A 22,023-nucleotide genomic window follows, 5' to 3' on the forward strand; every position below is an offset into this window, starting at 1 on the left:
TTACCTACACCTGTCTTCTTTCCCGTGTTGATTGCTTACTTGGCAAGAAGCCAATTAGTTCGCTATGTCCTCGCCCATACGATACCAATAAAACTTATCTTTCCTGTGTGCCGTTGAGCGGGCTACACCTTGGTGATTGCATCTTATGGTTTAGCGTCACAACTACCCTCCGTCATGACCGTTGGATCACGATTTTCATACTCGTCCTCCTTGCGACACCTATATAGTACATTCACAATGAGAAGAAACTATTCTTGATTGATATATGCCTTGGAACATGGACTGTCTAGAAATAGATCCCTATCACTCTGATTGATTGTGACCTTTAACCATGTAAACGAACTAGAAAGATCAGAGTCCTGTGTCTGTGACTTTTGCAAGTCTTCTTTTTGAAAACACTTACAAGTGTGAATGCCAGTGGGCACCTGAGAACAGTTATTCGAATTCGTTATTGTTCTAACAAATTCTATGTTTACCTTATTGTCCATTGTGACCCCATAAACTGACATGCATACATATGCGATGCAATTACAGCCACTAATGGCCCTACCGGTGTTGCAGATATCTTAAAGTCAATCTTACCTGTAAGTAAACATTATTTGTTTCCCGCCTTGCCACTGTTACCTCAAACTTGACACTTACTGGACTGTACCTGTGATCTTTCTGAATCCGTTGACACGATATTTCCCTGTGACTGCGAGGCCATCCCTCTTGCGCATCAACATAAAGGTATGCAGCGACCCCTGACAGACGCTAACGGAGACTGGATACTTGAAGGCGCTACCTCTCTGCGCTGCCAAATGTACCGCATAATCCACATCCCTTGAAAGGGTACCCCATTGACTATCAGCTTTCACACAATTCTTACAACCACTAAAACGGAGGTCACTCAGCTATACCCTACTCGGTCCAAAGGACACACGCCCGGATGTTTTCTATGCCCACGATGCTCTAGTTCTATATTATTCTGGGACAAATATCCATTCATCTAGCAAGTCGACCGTATGGTTCTATAACATTAAGTAACTTAGTAAGAATCCAGTGTTCTATTCGGGCATTAAGAGGCTTACCAAGCAACAAGTTTTCAAATGGTCAAATAAATCTTGAAAAAGAAGCTCCTTTCAAGTTGTTCAATAACGACTTTGCTCCTTAGTTAGAGCGTAACTCACCTATGCAATTACATTACCCAACCTATCTTGCAACTGCATAAGCATCAAAGAAGCTACAGCATCTAACATGAAATCATCCGCTACATTTGGTATCGCTAACACTGTTGGCTGCACCAATATGTTCTTAGGTGTTTCAAATGCTGTTCATCTCTAAAATGAATCATATGCTTACTCCCTACAGCATATAATGGTTCTAATAACCTCGAAGAGATCATGACATATGTCCGATGGTTATTCGCCAATCACATAAAGCGTTCTACCTCTTTGGAACATGTAGGAATGGCCAATTTCACTCTCTTTTGGTTTCAGCTTCAAGCCATGGAGCATGAAGCATGTCAGTGTATCCTTAAGGTTTTCCATGTGGTCCTCAGATGTCTTACCCATGACCAGAATGTCGTCCAAGAATGCAGGGACTGTTTTCCTGTTTAAATCCTGTAAACAAGGTTCATAAATCGGGCAAATATTGCTGGGGCGTAGACTCAACCAAAACCTATTTGTGCATGCTCTTTCAGATCCCATTTTATGTTAAAAGAGGTTTTATTTTTATCTTGTAACCCATTTTTAACCTGCCAGTACGCTGCATTGGCATCCTACTTTGAAAACTAAATGTTAACTGACAATGTTTCAAGGCAACCATCTTTTAGTGGAAGGGCAAATTATAGTCCTTTATAGTCCTTTATAGTGACATTGTTTACTGCACGGTAATTAACACACCACCTAGCACTTCCGTCCAGTTTCGAATAAGTACTGGAGAAGAGACCCAATCGAATGTAGATTCAGAATTGACCTCTGCTGGAAGCATCTGCTACAAATGCACATCATCCTCCCCTGCAAAACACGGTGGTTTTCTGCGCTAACGCTGTTTAATATATAGGAATTCCTACATCTCTATATATAGAATGCTCATAAGAAAAAAAATATGCCAAAGTCAAACTCATTTTATCAAATAAATCCACATATGAAATTAGTACGAACTTAGTAAATGTGCTTATTGCAATACTTGCTAAGTCCCAAGACTTCCCACTGACGACTTAAACATATGCTGTAAATGTTCCGGAACAACTGAAAGTTCGACTCCCATCTTAGGCGGCACTTTGCATTTCTTAATGTTGTGACCCAAACACTGGTCAGGGTCATCCAATTCCTCTTCCATGGCACTTATTACACATGCCGGTGAAATATCATCATCATTATTTATCTCTACAAATAACTTTACCGGATACACTATACCTATTTATTTACTCCTTTTTACAAGTTGAAACCCATCAGTTGTATTTCACAATCAAAGAAAAGGTTGTTGATTCTTACTATGAATCAACCTTGGTCCAAACACATTGAAATTTGTACATGCTTCGACATAATAGTCGGATATTGTGCATACATTTTACAACTCATTTTCAACCGATTTTGGCGGCACCACCTTTATCTGTTGCATTGTCTCACGTGCAACCTTTGGCTGTCCAGTCCGACAAGAATGCTCAATAGTAATATCATGGCCATCGTTTACCAACGTACCCGTACCCTTCCCCATGCCCAGGATAGCGTTACCCTGTTGTTAAAGATCTGCACCAAAACACATGTCTTGATCAATGAGGACTATATAAATATGGCCAACATAACACGTACCTGTTATTTTTACTCTTTTACCATCAACCCCATTGATTGACATCTGTCTCCAAGCAGTGTCTTACAACATGCAGCTGTGTAGAAGGGTTTTATTATCTCTCAAACATCTATCTTGCCTAAAATGATTGTCACATCTGCTGCAGAGTCACCACTGCCCTAATTTCAATATCACCTACCCGTACGGGTGTGCTGAAAGCAGACAAAGATTTCAGTTAGCAAAACATAACTGTTATTGCGTTCTTACTTTATTTGACGTTGACGACCAATCGGATAATATTTTGTATATTTAAATCAGTAGGAGCATTTTTATATACGATCACAGCATTAGAAGTTGGTTTATGAGATCTATATTTATATATTTATTCAGTTTGGTACAAAAATCCACAAAAAGTACATCATGTTTGTTGTATTCCTTCCAGTCTTCACCATATGTTGTTTCCAACCGGACTAAAAAGCATGTTGGTATAGAAAGATTTGTTGAAGATACAGTTGGAAAATGTGACATATAATGGTCATTGCCATAGCAACGATCCCACAGATGAATATGCGGTAAAACAATTCCGACTGTCATGTGGGGGATGTGTAGATTCCATTGCTAGAGCGGGTGCATCAACAGCAACGGCCATAGCTTGAGCGAGTGCTCCTAAATTCGTGTTTACCACAGTTTAATCACAGTAATTTTGTCAGTGCAGAATATATAAGATATTGCAAAATATCAATAAGTTAACACATCACTGAAAATGTGATCCATGTACTATGCAGCTGTATGTACTATGCAGCTGTAACTGCAACTTGACTGATTGCTTTTATGACAGGTAATGCTTTAATGTTGGTTCATAGTGTTGCATCGAGTATCAATATACAATTTAGAATAATAGGCCAAATAATGACACAAGCATTTAGTACCCTCACAACAAAGGAAAGTATTATTTCATTCGTTTTCTTCCTCAAGCCTTGAAGAAATCGCCCATGTCAAACTTAACAATAAAGTCGGCCGCTTGACAAATGTATCCATACAAATTTTAATACTGGAATCATTATGAATCAAGATCAAAAAAGCATAACCTGATGTTCTGATAATAATCACTGCCATTGCTTCACTCATCAAGCACGGCAAATGATTGCCATCAGTAATGCCGAAATTGATATATTCGTATAAGTTATGTTTCAGTCTGAAGATGTTTGCTGTTATGATGTTACGTTGTATTTTTTTCCAACAAAAAGTTGGAACCATTATAAATCCTGCTTAAAGCAGGGGCAAAAAAGCATGACATCCACTTATGAAAATAACTGCATAAAACACAGATAATTCATGATTGTCGCCAGAAATGCGGGTATTGAATTTTTTATGTTATGTAACAGTCTCAATATGTTTCCTGTTATGATGCTATGTTTAAACTTTTTCCAACAAATAGTTATTGAGATTTTGTCAACATTAACAGCAAAATCAACAAAGCAACATACTAGTTGTTAATTGTGTTAAAACTGATCCGGGAAATAGTTTTGACACGAGAAAGTTATTTGTATATGTTAAGTCATTTCGTACGGAAATTTGTACTTAAAAAAGTTAATATATATTAAATTCATTCATTGACTAATGTTTCAACAGTAAATCAACATTAATATAATTATTCATAAATGAGTGACGTGTATGCGTGTTATTGCAAACAAAACTGTTCACCAATATTAAAACTTTATTTGACAAGGGTTTGATGAAATCCGTTTTAGTTTTAGTAAGTGTGCGTCATTAAAAAAGGCCACACTATCAACATGGTAAAGGATATGAAATAAACTCACTAGTTAATCTGATTAAAAGGAAGCAACCGATAGTAACTTCCGCGTGTTTTAAGCGCTAGTGCATGTGTTTGTTAATGTTTCGGCTGCGTCATACACTTTAGCAAAGTGTTTGTTACAATGGACTTATTTATTCGTAAAATGAAAATATCTATCTATGTCTTAGGGTTTGCTTTGTTTAAATTGGACATTTATACCAAAGGTAAGCTATATATTCTGATAGTAATAGAATGGTTAAGTAAACGAGCTTTTTTGTAAATATTGCAATAACTACGCTTAATGGTCTTTATTGTTTATCTCCCGTAACGTCCTGTCTCTTCGATTCCCACCACGTCGCGGCTTATATATTCTGTAGCTTATTGCATATATATTTATAAAAATATATTTTACCATGAAACACTAGGTGTTGCACTACCTTCATGAAACTCATTTGGAATTAGTGTCAACTTGGGCAGTTTTGCACCTGTAAATTCTTGATATTGCACTTAGTCTAATTATAGTTATGACCCTAATAATTATGAAACAAATGGTCAGAACATATTGTATCGCATGTAACTCCACAGGTATTTCACTTAAACACAATGAACTATATAGGGATGTTGATCAGCATGGGCAGAAGTGTTTAAATGCGATTTCTTTAACATTTCACTTAGACTGACCCTTGAAATACAATTGTCTGAAAGATCTGAACAATGTTGTGTTGCATATACCTCCAAAGAACATTGATCGGCATGGGCAGTAGTGTTCAACTACGATTTCTTTAATATATCACTTAGCCTGAAAATAGTTATGGCCCTTGAAATACAATTGTCTGGATGATCTGAACAATGTTGTGTTGCATTTACCTCCAACAAATATTGGTCAGCATGGGCAGTTGCGCACAAGTGACTCATTTAATCTCACTTCCTTTTTAAAATATGTATGGCCCTTGTCTAGGTGTAAAGTTGGCTGCAAACGCTTGTGTTTCATTAAGCTATTACTGTGTCCAGGCGGCTAATGAGGATATGTTATAGCCTAATGCAATCGTTCTATCTGCATACCGCATATATAACCAATACTTGCATCAAAATAATGTTCAAACTATATTAATTTCAGGTCAGAGTCTTTACATTTCAAACAATGAGACGTCATGGGCTAAAGTCAACTGCAATCTTGCGATTCCAAACCTTACCTTTACAGAATTTGGACTTCTTCCCAAACACGTACAGAATATTACAAATGATGATTTGAAAAAAGGTGTATGGATAGGGTTGTTTAAGGCCAGACTGAGCTTCGCTTATATTGGTATGTGAATAATAAGATTTATTTTAGCTATACATGTGTTAGCATATATAAGTGTGTGAAATAATAACAATTATAACATTCTAATATCACCTTTTCCTTATTTAAGGTTGCAATAAAATAAACGCCGACAGTATTTTAGTAAAAGCAAAAGACTTAAGTGAATGCAGATGGAAAACTGGGTGCGATACTATTGCTGTAAGACGGTTTAATGATGAAGTGAGTATATGGTGATGAAAATAAAATGTCTTTGGTGAATTAGTATGCGCGTAATATATATTCGTGTATAACACAATGCAAACTACAGGAACAACCCCAATGTTTTAAAATTCAAATATAAAAGTCAAAGTATATTCGAATTAAATCGGATATGTTAAGCACAAAGGATTAAATTCCAGTCAGAATATTTTTAGTTTCCAACACTATGGTTGTTTTACTTCTGTGTGCTATTTTATGATAATCATACGTTGGTATATGCTTTATAATTGTAGTCTAGTTATTTTGTTTTTCATATAAGATAAAAGGTTAACATACCATCTTTATTTTGATGTCAATTTCTGAAAATAAATAGTCCAAAAATTCTTACAGCGAATGCTTTTGATAATTTGAATGTCATTAATTTGTTATAGTATTTATCTTTCTCATTTTAGACAATTGAATGTCAATGTGGCAACTCTTCGGACTTGCAACACGAACATGAATGCACTTCAAGATGCGGATCTGGAGACGAATATCCATGCGGTGACTCTGGGAAAGCACACTTCGCCATTTATACCGTGGAAAATGGTATCTGATATACTGATTATCGTTTCTGCAAAGACTAGCCTCAGGAAACATAAACAAATACAATTGTTAACTAGTAGTATTGATAGTTTTTTAAGAATTTTTCCTTTTTTTTTTATAAAATATGATTTCTTGCCTCTCAAGTTCAACCTCCCGTTTTGGAAACGAACATAACGAAACTGATTTGTTCATACGTTCATCAATATATTCAATTAATTTGAACTACGAGGCAATATTTTTAAACATTTTAAGAATTTATTTTTCGTTCTTCTTTTGTTTTGTATCTTTGGTACTACGTTCAATACAAATTGCTTTCAGTGTCAATAAGTTCGGAGAATGACAATGATGCTGATAGAGGTTGTCTTAAATTTCGTTCAAATGGATCCAAGAAGTTTATTTGGTGGAAATGCTATAAAAAGTTCAACTGGAGATCTCAAATTTTATGCAGCGATCGACCTTCAACAGGTATTTTTCTTCATTTATTTGCATCCAATATAAGCGACTAATTACAACAGTATATGCCTATTCATGTTAAGAGCCTTTTTGGTTCACTGAAAAACTACTGTACTTGCTTATTCTGATAACATTATAATAGTATGACACTAAGGCTATCGAATAATGATTAAACAATCAGGAGCATCGTACTCAAATATTTAAACTTATTTTTCATTTTTCATATTGTTATAGAACAAATTATGCATATATGGCGACGATAACAGAAGAGAGAATAACTCTAAATTGATTAAGCATCATTGTAGGCTGATCAACCAATATGTATATTTGGATTTTGGGAATAGCATATTTAAATTAATATTGTTTAAATCAAATATGTAAGGACGTGTTAAAATGCCATTTTGGTAACTGAAGGCTTGTAGAGCCATATGTCATAAAGTCTTATCGATACTAAACAATAACCAATGTAATCTATTCCTATAACACAAATGCATTGCGACACCTAACTCATGAGTACAGCCGAATTCATTAAAACACTTACAATTTTGTATCTTAGGATAAAATCAACGTAGCTTTCCATTGATGACACCTTTAAATGAAAACGTAAAATTAACAAAACAGTGTTACAGTGAACTTCTGTTTTGGCGATGAGGGTATCGCATATCTGTTATAGAAAGCACATGCAAAAGAATGTCTGCCTTCTGTTGCTAACTTGTCCATAATACTTATTTTTGCAAAGAGGACGGTGCAACCGTTGATGACATTTCGGACGAAGATAATGATTGGGCGATTGCAGGAAACAAATGTTTTGCCAAAGACATGTATCCAGCTACAATGGAACATATTATGCATATGAATATTTCGAGCGAGGAAAGGTATTGGACAGGAATCATTAGGATGACTTCCATCATTCGACGCGATGGTGAATATTATTCATTTTATTTAAACCACTCAATGGCCTATTATTTTCAATGTTATCATAAACATTATTTTGTATTTTGTGGCTCTTGCTTGCGACATTATGCGTGAATTGCCTTATGTCTTTGTACGCCTTTCAATTGATGTTTGGTATGTTTTTCATCTGTTAACTATAAATAAAATACTGATTAAATGTTTGGCACCTGTGCTTGTCCCTGTAGTTGTCAGTGTAGTTTCCACTCTTTCATTTGTATTACAATAAGACAATATTTTCATTTTTTTGTTGTTGTTTTTTCAAAAAAACAACCTATTCTACTAAACTTTTTTTAAATATTTTTTTTAATTTAGCACGTTCTTACGAAATAAGCATTCGATAGGTTGACGATAATTGTATTACTCATTTTAAAACAGTACTTTTATATCATTGTAGACGAAATTAACTTATTTATATTAGTTTAACTTAGTCGAGTCTGTTCTTATACCCAGTAAACAAAAAATGTAACGCTGTGTAATTTTCCTTTTCTTTAGAAACATTTATTACGTACCCACCAAAAAGGTTTGCCTATATCACCGTTTCGGGAGATCAACTGCATGTTGAATTTGGCGACGACCTGACGGTGAAAAGAAAGAGTCTATGTAAGAAAGGTAATCACTCTTTTTCTTATGAGTAGTCTTATAAAAAATATAAATGGATTATTCTGTTATATTTGTCATACAATGCATTGTTTTTACAGCCAACTTAATACCTACTTCAACTGAACAAAGAAGACACGATGACATTGATTCTCTGTTGAGTACAGATACCACCAGTCCAAAAGTTGAAGGAGGTTTGTTTTCCGAATGTATGCAATTTTCTCGCACCGTTGGCGATACTGTTAAATGCTGACGCCTGGTGGCACGACACATTTCGGTCTCATTTTAAAGGGTGGTTACAAAATCTACTGAACATCATAGATAAAGTTATTACATTTTGTAATTGTCTTTTTTACTTCAATATTAAAAATTAATACTTAAAAGCTTGTTTGTAAAACTGTATTCAGTACAATATTAACTATTATAGCTTTCAACATGAAACACTTTTGAACGATATCTACATAATATGTCCTTACCAGATGTCCAAAATTCACATAATTGTACATTGGATACGTTAACACACGATATTTGTATCTAGACTTACCGAGATATTTCTAGGTAAATGATGTCTTAATGTTAGATAACTCCACAAAAACGAAAGTGTGGCATTATTGACCGTCTTGTTACCTTTCATATAATTCATTACTGTACATCTGTTTAAATTGAGGATGTAAATGATGTTCCCTGTTGATCCAGTTGCAAGGCAGGTTCCAATCATGAAGATAGCCGTTGGTCTATCAGCTGGTATCCTCCTCTTAGTACTGATCATAATCGGTGTCGTACTATGGAAAAGGTAAGACAAAGGCACATTAAATTTTCTTCACAAAAAATCACTAATATCACACCTATCACGCGATGAGCAAAATAACGTTACCCAGTTCAAAACTTTTTTAGATTTTTTTTTTTTTAAAATATTAAATAATTTTAGATATTGAAAAACACAATAATTTTGACTATGAGATAAAATAAAACTTTAGCTAAAATACAATTGCGTATGTGGTGGCAGAGAACTTTTCTGATAATCAAGTGAGATGACTGGGAATCTTATTGACAACACGTTTAAACTTTGCTATGAGAAAGAATACTTAGTTTTAATGTTTAAAACGTATTTGCGTGACATCATTTCCTACATCACTTAAGGTAACATTCTACTATCAAAGGTTATTCAAAGCTACTTTATAGTTTAGGACTTTTGTAATTTCAGGGATCTATTTTATCGTAATGATTTATGCAAACACATTTTAAAAAAGATATGTAACTGACATGACTAAACTTCTGATGTATGCTGGTTTAACTCATAGACGGATTTTACGAAACACAATTCAAAACCTCTGTATAATTTCTTTAGAGGTAGACTCTAGTATAGTTCTTTTAGCAAAGTTCTCTAATATAGCTATTGAATTGGCTTTTCACAAAATGTCTCTTTGGCCCTTACCTCGCTTCACAATAAATGTAAATGGTATATATAATACCAATTCGTACTTTAATATCTGGAAGAATCATGTGCGTTTTAAAAACAGCTTTATAACTGTTAATATATTAGTTTCTTTATCATCCTTAAAATAACTAAACAAAAAAACACATCTGTGCAACGTATCTAAATCGCTGTATATATTTGCAGGAATAAAATCCACTGTTTAAATCGTGGTGATAAGACATTGTTAGAAAATGAAATAGCCATGCAGGTCATCGATACACGACACAAAGGACCAGGCACAAGTGTCCGTTCACATGCATATCCAAACCATGACTTTTCTGGAAACCAGACTATTTCAACTAAACCACAAACGTTTGGTGATTCATCATTAAGTGATACATGTGATGATCCTTGTGATGAAAATAATCAACGAGACATTCAACAACGTGAAAATGTATACAACTTTACTAACCAACAAGTCGAAGAATATGACACGCTTAACCACTCTGGCATTAGAAATCACGTGATTTCACAACCTATTAACGATTATGATTCCATGTCTAACTGCAATGAAGACACATATGACCATTTGGATGAGCAACAGGAGCCGAACACAGATACTGTATATAGACTACAGAGCATAAACGAGCATGAAGAGGCGTATAACCATTTGAATATGCCGTCTAAAAAGGGACAGAGCAAGAATACGGTATATGGATTTAAAGAAAGAAACCAACATGAAAACCCGTATACCCAATTGGATGAGCAATCAAGACTGAGGCATAACACCGATGATGTATATGAATCACAAGACAGAAACGAACAAGAGGACACGTATAACAATTTGGTTGGACAATCTAAACAGAGGCATTACACGGATAATGTAAATGAACCACAAGACAGAAACGAACAGGAAGATACGTATAACAATTTGGTTTGACAATCCCAACAGAGGTATAATACGGATAATGTATATTGACCACAAGATATAAATGAACAAGAAGACACATATAACCAATTGGATGAGCAGTCTTAACAAAAGCAGAATACATATAATGCATATAGACTACAAGACGGAAACGAACAGGGAGACACGTAAAGCGACATGAATACATACAATTATTTGCAAAGAGCCTAAACCAAAAACGGAATATGACAAATATGTACAGACTAAAAATCAGGAATAAATACAATACAACAATTGAGGCATCGTCATCATGTGCAAATGGGTTGAACAGCGTTGGAGTTCATTATAATGACAGAATCGGTATCAATTAGAATGTGTTTTTTTAAGATAGAACCGAATATAACGATCTCCTAATATTGACATTGGTTTTGTTTATTAACTGACCATGGTACATTTGCAATTTTGATTCGAATGTGTATCAAAATACTAGCGACAGTATAATGAGAAGTAAATAAAAAAAGGCCTCGATTTCCAGATTTTGTTTAAGCGTAACAAGCTTAAATAGCATACATCATTAATTCAAAACAGTTTATCGTGATAAGGTATAATATCCTTCTAAAGACCAAACCCTCTGAAGAATTGAATTATAACACAAACTTTTAAACAAAAATAGTTAGCTTAATTCTGTTTAAAGTGGTGTAAGAATCGTCTTATATATTGGGAACATGTGAAAGCTGAAATGTGCATGATGTATTTATGTTTCGTAAGATATAAATTAGAGTTTGTTATTGTTTTATGATAATGTCAACAATGTCACTTTGTGATTGAATCTGTGTGATTGTATCGTAGCTTGAAGGACGATACAGTTAATCCGACTTGTTTATGTATCTGGTCGTTGAGTACTTCAAGTCGGTTCATAAGTAGATTTTAAGCAGATACCCGGCTAAGATAACACTTAAACTTATGTTTAGTTTTGCTCTAATTGATTACTGAAGGGGATAAATGACAGGCGGAGAACTAGTAAACCAGTTTAGAATATATACCAATATTTCTAGCACATTCGATCCCTAAATAATAACTACACCTTAGTGTTAGAATTAAACAGAAATGTCGTTTGAGCTTATTATGCTCTAACATTTACCCAAATGATCTCGACACACAATGGCAAACGAAGGCAAAGGTTCCATTGCTAAGGCCTTTTATCACCGTCTGAAAGGGTGTCTGAAAGGGTGTTTTTTCCATAATCCCTGATCATTCCAAACGACCAGGAAATAAAATAAATAATTTGTACAAATGAGGGTTTAAACGAAAATCACCGATGATATGTACCAAAGCAAATGTCCAAACCCTAGTTTATCTTATGTTGTAAATTAAAAACCATTAACAAATGAATTCGTGGTTCATGTTAACATGAATATGTAAAAAGAGATTCCTTGATTGAGAGAATAGCACCATTCAGTGGAAAGTTGAAAGATTGCTTTAAATTACATACTTTTTAACTATTTACACACTCACATTCGGAAGCTACAAACTATACGTATGTGAATTTCTAGTCGACTCAATGAAAGCAGTAACTATGCTACAGTGAACGACAAGTAGAAACAAATGTGAAGAATACCAGGGTTCTTGAAAACGTTATATTGCAAATGATTTACCATACATAAATTAGCCAAAACTCTTTTTCTAACATATTGGTCAAATAATTGCCGGCATAAATTCGATATTAAAAATGAAATATATCATTTATGCTTGCAATTGTTTTGGTTTTACAATTAAACATGAACAAAGGTTGGCAGAGCGTTGCATTGTCAGTCCATCAAAACGGTATATGACGTTTAGACTGAAATAACTGACGTGTATGGAAGATTAAAGATTTAATAAGAAAATTAAAGATTATATATCGGGAATTAAAGATGGCATTCAAAATGGACTGCAAAATTCAGCATGTAAAGCATGTTGCAGCTCTGTAGGGATGTTAGAGGAAGCGGATAAAAACGACTGGAAATAATGCTGATATAGTTGGAATTTCTATTCTGACTGATAAAATGCAAAACAGGCAATATCCAGTTATATTTATAGAAAAAAACCCGAAACTGTTAAAACAACATCGTGTTAGTTACTGGATGCATGTTTAGGTCCTCGCTCCATTTTGTTTATTTCCATATATAATTCTCTCTTAACACGTCTTTACGGGCTGAGTGATAATCCTGGAAACGCCATTGAAAACATTAGTTAACAGTGGGATATACATTCACAATGGGCATATCACTTTCACGCTTTTAGACAATGTATAGCAGGACTACAAAAACGCTTTTATGAACATGGGGAATCATTTAAGAAAGCGATTTCGTGTATTGAATGTGATGTTCATGTTATTCACGATATACAACGTAACTTTTGAAAGACGCCAGTACATTGGCTCCCAAAGCATAAATGACTGTATATGTGACGGTTTGTTGTAAACGACATTTCCCGTATAAAAGAAACAAATTTCTGTACTTCTTACACCTCCCGTGTCTGGAACCCATTAAATGGATGCCATAACGTTCTGCAATAAGATAAATGAATATTCTTGAAAGAGCTCGTCCAACAACGATTCTTCGAATGCTGTATGTAAGTATTTTATAATAGTTTAAAGGGACTCGCTAATGTTTTGGCACCAATTTCTGTTCCGGTAATGCATCTGAAAACACTTAAAATAAAACTATTTTACTCTTTGATACAGAAATTGCAGAAAAGAACACCTAAAATATAACACAAAAATATTCTGCTTTAAGTGGGGAGCGCACCAATGCCAGTACAGTCAAGGAAATTCTAGAAACAAAACACTCACCACAATAACTCATACACACAAATAAAGATAAATTTAGTCTTTAAGCCAGTGTTTTAAAAGCGTTACTGACGCTAGTCAAACTTGTGGACTTAGACAAAATTTGAAAATATATCAACATTTTTGAAGGGTTCCTGCAGTCAGTATAAAAGACAATAATGGTTGATAATGTTGAAGGGGCCTCACGCAGGAATAATCTACGTTTCATTGGTATCGAAGGCGAAATGAATGAAAATTGGGGAACGAGCGAAAGCAAAGTCAGAAACTTCATCAAAAATGATTTATCTTTGGCTGAGCTAGAAAATGCTGATATTGAAAGAGCTTATAGGATCAAAGGGAAGTATTATCGTGAAGTTAGTCAAGTATAAGGACAAATATGTCATTTTGAACAAGGCCAGAACGTTACTCAATCGCGATTCAGGATACGCTGTGCACGAGGACTATACAGAACGTGTAATGCGCCATAGGCGAGAACTTTCAAAACGTTTGATTGCAGAGCGCAATGATGGGCAGTTCGCAAAGCTTAGCTTCGACAAACTGTTCGTCTATGACAGCGTCTATACATATTACGAGGGAAGTTAGCAAACAGTGCGCATCGACGCTGCTCGTGGGCGGGTGGGGGTGGGGCGGCCGGTAAACCGAGCTCAAGATACACGACCGATTTCTAATAGAGGCGACGAACCACTTAAACGCATAAACTAACGAATTGCGGGACTACATCTCAGCAGATAACTTAGATAATTTGTATGGATGTCATGTATATTACGTTGGCGATACGTTTGAACAACCGCGTAATAATAAAGATCTTGGTCGAGTAAATAATTTGAGTAGGTCATTATTTGATCTATGTTGTATTCGCAATGTACATTTGTTAAATTGTAGTTCACATGATTATATTTCAGGTGATATAATATGTTTAGCAAATCAGGGACAGAGTGTTGTAGACTATGATATTGTTGTCTCAGAACTGTTTTCGAATATTTCTGACTTTAGCCTCATGAATCGAGACGAATCGAACCACTTTCCCATCGTCTCTCATATAAGGTATCGCAATGCACGAAGCGATGTTCCATACCGGGCTCAGATCAATATGGCCAAACAAACAAATATAACATACAATACTTATAAATGGAGACAAAATGTGTCGACTGATTTTTGTTTAACTTATTTGGCATAAATCTTAATATAAGCCTCAATTCAAATTGCTAATCGTCTGCATATGATATGCGCTCAAATCAAGAATTGAAGTCTACATTACAATCACAGCCCGTTTGGTTGGATAACGGATGCGATGAATTGAAGCGCAACAAGTATTCACCCTTACGTCGCTTTAGATACGCAAATAATGAGCAGGATTTTGCTACATATAAAGCAGTGCGTAACAGGTTTAAATCACTTTGCAGATCTAAACAGATTTTGCATCAAATTGACAGTAAAAATGTTCTGTTACGAGCTAGCAATAATCCAAAACAGTTTTGTTCATTAGTGAAGTCTAACAAACTAAATCAATTCCTTGTAATATTAAGAATTAAGAGTAGTTTAGGTATTTTAAAAGACCTATTATTTAAAGATGGTCAGTTAAAGTTGTTAAATATAAACACGGATGGTATACATAACCATGATATGGATTCAGTATTGAATTGTTCTACTAACGAAAAAGTATTTCGGAGTATCGGTAAACTTTAAACGGACAAGGCATGTGGGGCTGATGGAATATGGGCAGAGCTTTATTAGCACATGTGCGACAAATGGCACCCATATTATTGATACTTTTTAATAAACTTTTAGATACAGGGTCATTCCCAGATACTTGGTGCGAAAGCATTTTGGTGCCTATATTTAAGTCGAGAAACTATCCATCTAATTAGAGGGGCATTTCCCTCATCAATGTCATGTACAAAATATTTTCTGGTATAGAAATGATCGGCTTACACGTTGGGCGGAGGAGTTTGACGTGATCGAAGAGGCGCATGCAGGCTTTCGCGCGGGTTATTCTACTATAGATAATAATTTCTGTTTGCAATCAATAATAACGAAATATATATGAAAGCCTGGGGGAGGTGTTACGTATTGTTTGTCGACTTTAAAAAGGCATTTGATTCGTTAGTTCACCAAAAACTAGTTTGATAAGTAAAGGCATTTGTGGTCAAATATTAAATGTTCTTGTATTAATGTATGCAAATTTGACCGCGCGCGTTTGAGTAGAAAAGAGGATTTATCAGAAGCTTTTATTTGCAACATAGGTACTAGACAAGGAGATTTGAGTTCACCGTTAAGTTTTAGTCTATATATAAATACGACCTCTGTTCTTATTTAAGGAAAAATTTTAATAGAGAAATGTTCATAACAAATGATATTCCCGACATTATAAGTCTGCTATTCGCAGACGACGTTGCAAATTGCGAAGAAACCGCGAATAACTTACATTTGCAACTTAACCGTATATCGGAATATTGTGATAACGCTGAAATGACTGTTAACTTAAAAAATAAAACAGAAATCATTATATTTGAAAACGGCGGCCCGTTGAGGAATAATAAAACTGGGTTATGCAAAGATCAAAATGTGAAGGCAACCTCTATATATAAAATGGGTCTACTTTTTACCCCCCCCCCCAACTTCCATGGTTAGATGCAAAACAATAGTTAACATTGCAGGCCAGAAAAGCAGTGTTCGCTATCAAATCTTATAAAACTCGGTTGGTCGCTTTTATAACAAAGAACTTTTTAAACTGTTTGACTCTATGGAGGTCCCAATTCTGACATATAGAGCGGAGATCTGGGGTTGCAGTTACGCCCCTGAAATCGGGCGAGCTCAAAGTTTGTTCTGTAAAAACTTTCTCGGTCTATATATAAGTACTAATAATTGTAAAACACTAGATGAATGTGGTCGTGTTCCACTTAGTGTGATATATTATTCAAAATATATTAAATACTGGTGTAAAATTTTGCATATTATGCAAAATCATCGCTACCCTAAACACTGTTACGTTATGTTAAAACGTCAAGACGATATTGGGAGAATTAATTGGGTAACAAAAGTTAGAAAAATATTATTTCAGAATGGGTTTGGTTACGTCTGGTTATGGCAAGACGTTAGCGACATTAATACTTTCAACGCGCAATTTAAACTTAGCTTAATCGACTGTATGACTCAAGGGTGGCACGACACCGTTAATACATCTTCAAGATGCGATCTCTATAAACATGTTCAATCCTTACTTAAAAATATATTTCAATAAATTTGTCACATAAATTTGTTTGTGCGTTCGCGCGATTTAGGTTGGCCGGCATCTTCACATAGAAAGAAATGACAGAATATATGCGTCCTGCTTAAAGCCAAACCCAAATTTATACAAGTTTCCCTAACCTCAGAAGCCCACGTTCGCCTACCTATGTCATCCAGCCATTTTAACATACAATAACAGTTTATGGGATACCGATAGTTCGGCATATTAAGTAATTTGCCCAATACTTGATAAATCTGCATGTATAGTCCAAAAAAGAGGTAAACGACCACATTCCCCAAGAGCAACATCATTATTGACAGACTTGTTCACTTCTAAAAACCTTTAACAATATTGAATTTGAACACGTTCTACTATAGGTGAATATTTTATACCCCATATTTCGGTAGTGGTTATATAGTAGGATCGCTTTATCAATATCTCATTCGTAGATGGTACCTTTATTGCTAAGTTTGGGTATTGTCTTAGATGAAGTTATCGGTATAGTGAAGTTCTTTATGGTTTCCCAAAATATACGATTGGAATGGTTCTTTCCTTGGGTCCTGGAGCCAGCCTTCCATTATGTGGCTGCTTAGCAGTTCGAACAAAATTGGTTACTCGATTACGTTTTTGATTGTATATGCACCATTGGTGTTCTTAATCAATACGTTTTGCCTTTCTGTAAGCTCGCCACCTTTCTCGCAGATATTTTCGGACTTCATTTTGGAACCAGGGGGGGATCCTATTACGAATCATAACAGTTAAGTCAGTGTGCTGATTTCACAGAGAGTTATGTAGTTGTTAGTGGAATTATCAGTGACAATGTTGATATCCGTGGGCACACAAGATTCTAGTCAAAAGTTGAGACAAGGTTTCTAAGTTTTGCATAATTACTTAGAAATATTTTCCAAACTTTTAATTAAATGATGAACCGACGGTTTTATAGGAGCGTGAGAGGATTTTCATGACCGTCCCCAGAATGGAGTAGAAGCATTGCTGACCTACAAATTAGTTCGAAGTGAGTGAGGCATTTGATTCCATTAACATAGGATTGATATCAGCAACAACATACCAAAAGGCATTTGCATTTAATCGTAACAACATTTAAAAACTATATGCATTTTCTTTAGAAACGTATATTTAATATGATAAGTGCACCACCTTTTCAAACAAAACTATTTGTTATTTTGCAATAGCTGTTACGATTCTTTTATGGTAAAACCTTTTAAATTTCTGCTGCATAATTTGAAATATAAAAGTGCCGCTTCGTTCGATTTTAGGACTTCGGCCAATTTTTGACACCGTCAGAACGTACATGAAAGTACTCGCACCTGTGTTGACTTTCCGTCGACCAGTTTGTGAATTGTTTTATGAAAGAGCAATGTACATAAGACAAAAGAAATGGACCCATTCGATGTACTATCTTATAGGTACTTTCTTTAAATTTATTTTGTAATTGTTTTGAAATCTTAGTGGTCGTAAATTAATCAAACAAATACATAAAATATCTCCGTGAAAAACCCGTCTCAGACATCTGCATTACTACTGCGTCCAACTTCTTTATTTAACGCTGATAATCGATGTAATAAGAATGTAAATGAAAATCATGAGAGTGCTAAAATGTTCCTTTATGTAGAAAAACATAATCAGCTTTTGAAACTTAAGGTAAAGTATAATTTCAATTTATATAGTATTCATTTAAGAAATATTAAACAAAGTTTTATTTACGCACAATTGCTATAAGCGATGCTGAAAATCTATGTTTAGATGTTTTGTTTAATACCTGCTTTAACAGTAATGAGCATCAGGGAAGTAGATTAGTAGGGGGCACGGCAGATTAGGAGATGGAAGGTCTACGGATCGATTTCGGTATTCCGTCTAAAAGCATTGCATGATTTTTAAAGCAGTTCAAACCCATGTGTAAATTTATTTTTAGGACTATATATTTTATTTACATATTGTGTTCATGTCTTTTTTTATATAGTATGTATTTACTATGTGAGCTGCATGACTAATATGGGTGTTCTATTATTAACTTATGTACTCATATTTGACATATTTTATTTCATAACTAGGAATTGGACTCATTCCTCGGAACCCATGATATTGAAAGTAGTTTAATAAGTGCGTCCAGATCTGTGCCCGAGCACAACGAGAGGGATGAAACACAGAGAGAAAACACTGGTTGGGATCTGGAGAGGGGACGGGTGAGGATGGTGAGCTGCTTCGCCTGAATGCAAGGATTAAATATGTTCTGGCTGGCTCCACGTGTAACGACAATGACGTAGTCATGCAAGAACCGGATAAAGATACAGGTATCGACGACTGCATGTGTAAAACATACTGCACGAGCCTGTTTGACAGAATTTAGGATCATATCCTTTCAGTACGAGAAAAGGAAACATCTGAAAAAGAGTGAGACTGATGGGGTATACATTTGCACATGAAAAAAAAACGGGTGGAAAAAGAAAGAGAGTAAGATACAGCTATGTTTACGATGGGCAAAACGTGTGCAAGTCAGCTTTTGCTGAGATATTCGATCTCAAACTAAAGACATTAAGAGCAATTCAGGAGCAACTATACGAAAATGGGCCCGTTCCGAGAGTGCAAGGAAACACCGGGAGAAAGCCTCACAATGGAATTATATACGACGAAGTTATGTTTGTGGTAAACTTCCTTCTAAATACTGCAGGAACAGACGGTCTCCCTCAGCCTGCTTATATCAGAAAGAGGCCGATAAATCCGCTACAAGAAAATAAGGTAACACCAGATTCAAGGACATATGGAGACAACGTGTACAACGCATCAGGATAAGTGGTACTCGTGACGATGAATGCCAAACGTGCGAACTACTGCAAAAGAAAAAAATTGACGCCGTCCTAGAACAGGACAAGTTGGATGCATCATCTGCCTTCGTAGAGCATGTAGAGGTATCTCACGTTTGAATAGAAAAAACTAATGTTGTCGAGGGTAATAAAAATCAAGTAATCAGTATTGCTTAATTCAATTAATTTTATAAGAAATAAAAGTATGTCAGTCAAATACATGAAGTTTGAGAACTAATTGCTTATTGAAATAGTTTTAACAAACAATTCATAAGGTAATCGATACAGCAATTGAACAGTTTAGCAAATTATGTATTAATCAATATATCAGTTATGCCCATGTATTGAAATGATTATGGTCGCACGTAAGGAAAGAGAGGTGTACAGGGAGACACTAAAAGAAGCCGCAGACGAAATGTCCTCGCACGTCCGGGCCATGGGTCCCGTTCCCGTGCTCAGCTGTCCGGAGCTAGTGCACGTGCACTATACTTTTGACTATAGCCAAAATGTTACCATACCACACCACAGTCAATGGGACCGCTGTATTTCATCACCGGTCGAAAAGTGCACATATTTGGGCTTAGAATCGACAGCACAGGAAAACAGTACAATGACCTGATTAACGAACACCAGTCGATTTGTAATTTTTGAAGTTTCAGCGCATTTCTACTTAATAATAATAATAATAATAATAATAATAATAATAATAATAATAATAATACCATCCTGATCAGCTCCATCATCCTCATCATTCTCCTCCTCCTTCCATCATCATCATCATCATCATCATCATCATCATCATCATCATCATCATCATCATCATCATCATCGTTATTACCCTCCAATCATCAATATTATCATCGGCATCGTTGGCATAATCATCATATCTATGTATCGTTATCTGTATTATTATAAATCACAGGGCCGGAAGGACCAGGTTAGTATGGACCGAATTCAGTTATTATTATGCTACACGACCATCTTCAATAGCAGGGTTTTGGTGAGAGTTGCTGTTTTATCCACGCAGATAATTGTTGAGGTAACCAATAAATGAAGTATGGAACGTAAAAATAATATAAACATGTCTGTTTCTAAATTTTTCATTATTTATAAGAGTGCTGGCATACCTCATTTGGAGCATTCAGATGGGTCTGCACGAGGAAATACTGCTACTCAATCAAATACCAGGTCACATAAGGTAAAAAGGTTTGCTATATCTTTCGAAAAAAAAACTGATAAAAAACTTTTGAAATGAACGGTACGATGTTTCTGTCCCTGTGTGTGTCTAAATACTTCGCTCAAGTGCTGTTAAATAAACGGTTCACATTTATTTCCATGCAAATGAATTGGTGCCTGGTAGATAACGTGTTTGCCAACATCAAGAAACTATACTTACGGTGCGATGTGGACAGCCTTGCGCAGCTTGCGGAAGTAGTTGACAAATCCTCCAAAAACAACATTCCCGTGCTGAACAGGAAGACAGACGGCTCTGAGAACTGGGCGTGGTAATTTGGAGTGTTATTTTTTCTACCAAAACACTTACATCGCTTTGTATTTAAGTATGAATAATACTATTACTAAGTATCTAAATATTTAAACAGATAGAAAATAAAAACAATAAAGTGCAGGTTAGACTGGAAGTCATACCAGCAGCTCGGTTTTTTGCAGGTTCAAGGTATTCAAAATTATCACTCGTTCCATTTCTGCCAAGATGACCCTTCCGCTGTTTGTATAAAATGGGCATCCGGAGAACCAGAAGCAAGGGTGCAGCTCATGCAACGGAACACTGTCTTAAATCAGGGAATGCCACACACAGTAACGCCGGCCGGTTACTGCAAAAAGACGGCGTTACCTGAGGGTGCACGTGCGCCAGTATGTGCGACCAGCGTGCTGTGATCCAATGTGTCCCGACAAATAGTTTGACAGATTGTGATGAGTGATCACGGCTATTTGAAAAATGAGTGAGGTGGTCTATGTTTCTAAATGCATTCAAACTGATTTAAAGCGATACTTATAGAGTTAACTAATATATAATTAAGAAAATGAGCTTCCGAAATATGAACCTCAACCTTTTACTAGAAAAGTGCTTTTAAGTGTACATTTCCTGAATTAATTATCAATACGGATGCTAGATTCATATTTACAAATGCAAGTACTTGTT

At 35.5% G+C, this 22,023-nt stretch overlaps 1 protein-coding gene across 2 annotated transcripts; it reads left to right on the forward strand.

Moving 5' to 3' along the window:
- Window positions 1–4,565: 4,565 nt before the first annotated feature.
- LOC128234733 (uncharacterized) lies at window positions 4,566–11,777 on the forward strand. 2 transcript variants are annotated; one of them, XM_052949187.1, is made up of 10 exons: window positions 4,567–4,791; window positions 5,685–5,873; window positions 5,980–6,089; window positions 6,521–6,656; window positions 6,972–7,118; window positions 7,846–8,028; window positions 8,553–8,669; window positions 8,759–8,851; window positions 9,354–9,450; window positions 10,279–11,777. In XM_052949187.1, exons 1-10 carry the CDS (start codon window positions 4,710–4,712, stop codon window positions 11,012–11,014), a joined length of 1,890 nt encoding a protein of 629 aa, XP_052805147.1. In that variant the 5' UTR covers window positions 4,567–4,709; the 3' UTR covers window positions 11,015–11,777. The 2 variants fall into 2 exon arrangements, with proteins under 2 accessions (XP_052805148.1, XP_052805147.1); XM_052949188.1 differs by lacking the exon at window positions 8,759–8,851 and having other exon boundaries at window positions 4,566–4,791.
- Window positions 11,778–22,023: the final 10,246 nt, after the last annotated feature.

Source organism: Mya arenaria, chromosome 5 (genome assembly GCF_026914265.1).
Source record: "Mya arenaria isolate MELC-2E11 chromosome 5, ASM2691426v1".
Classification (NCBI taxonomy): Eukaryota; Metazoa; Mollusca; class Bivalvia; order Myida; family Myidae; genus Mya; species Mya arenaria.

What these genes read in the sequence shown, in the direction of transcription:
- LOC128234733 (XM_052949187.1), top strand. Translation starts at nt 4,710, where the DNA reads ATGGACTTATTTATTCGTAAAATGAAAATATCTATCTATGTCTTAGGG. An exon ending in AAAGAGTCTATGTAAGAAAG is followed by an intron (nt 8,670 to 8,758) that starts GTAATCACTCTT and finishes TTGTTTTTACAG; the next exon opens with CCAACTTAATACCTACTTCA. An exon ending in GGTGTCGTACTATGGAAAAG is followed by an intron (nt 9,451 to 10,278) that starts GTAAGACAAAGG and finishes ATATATTTGCAG; the next exon opens with GAATAAAATCCACTGTTTAA.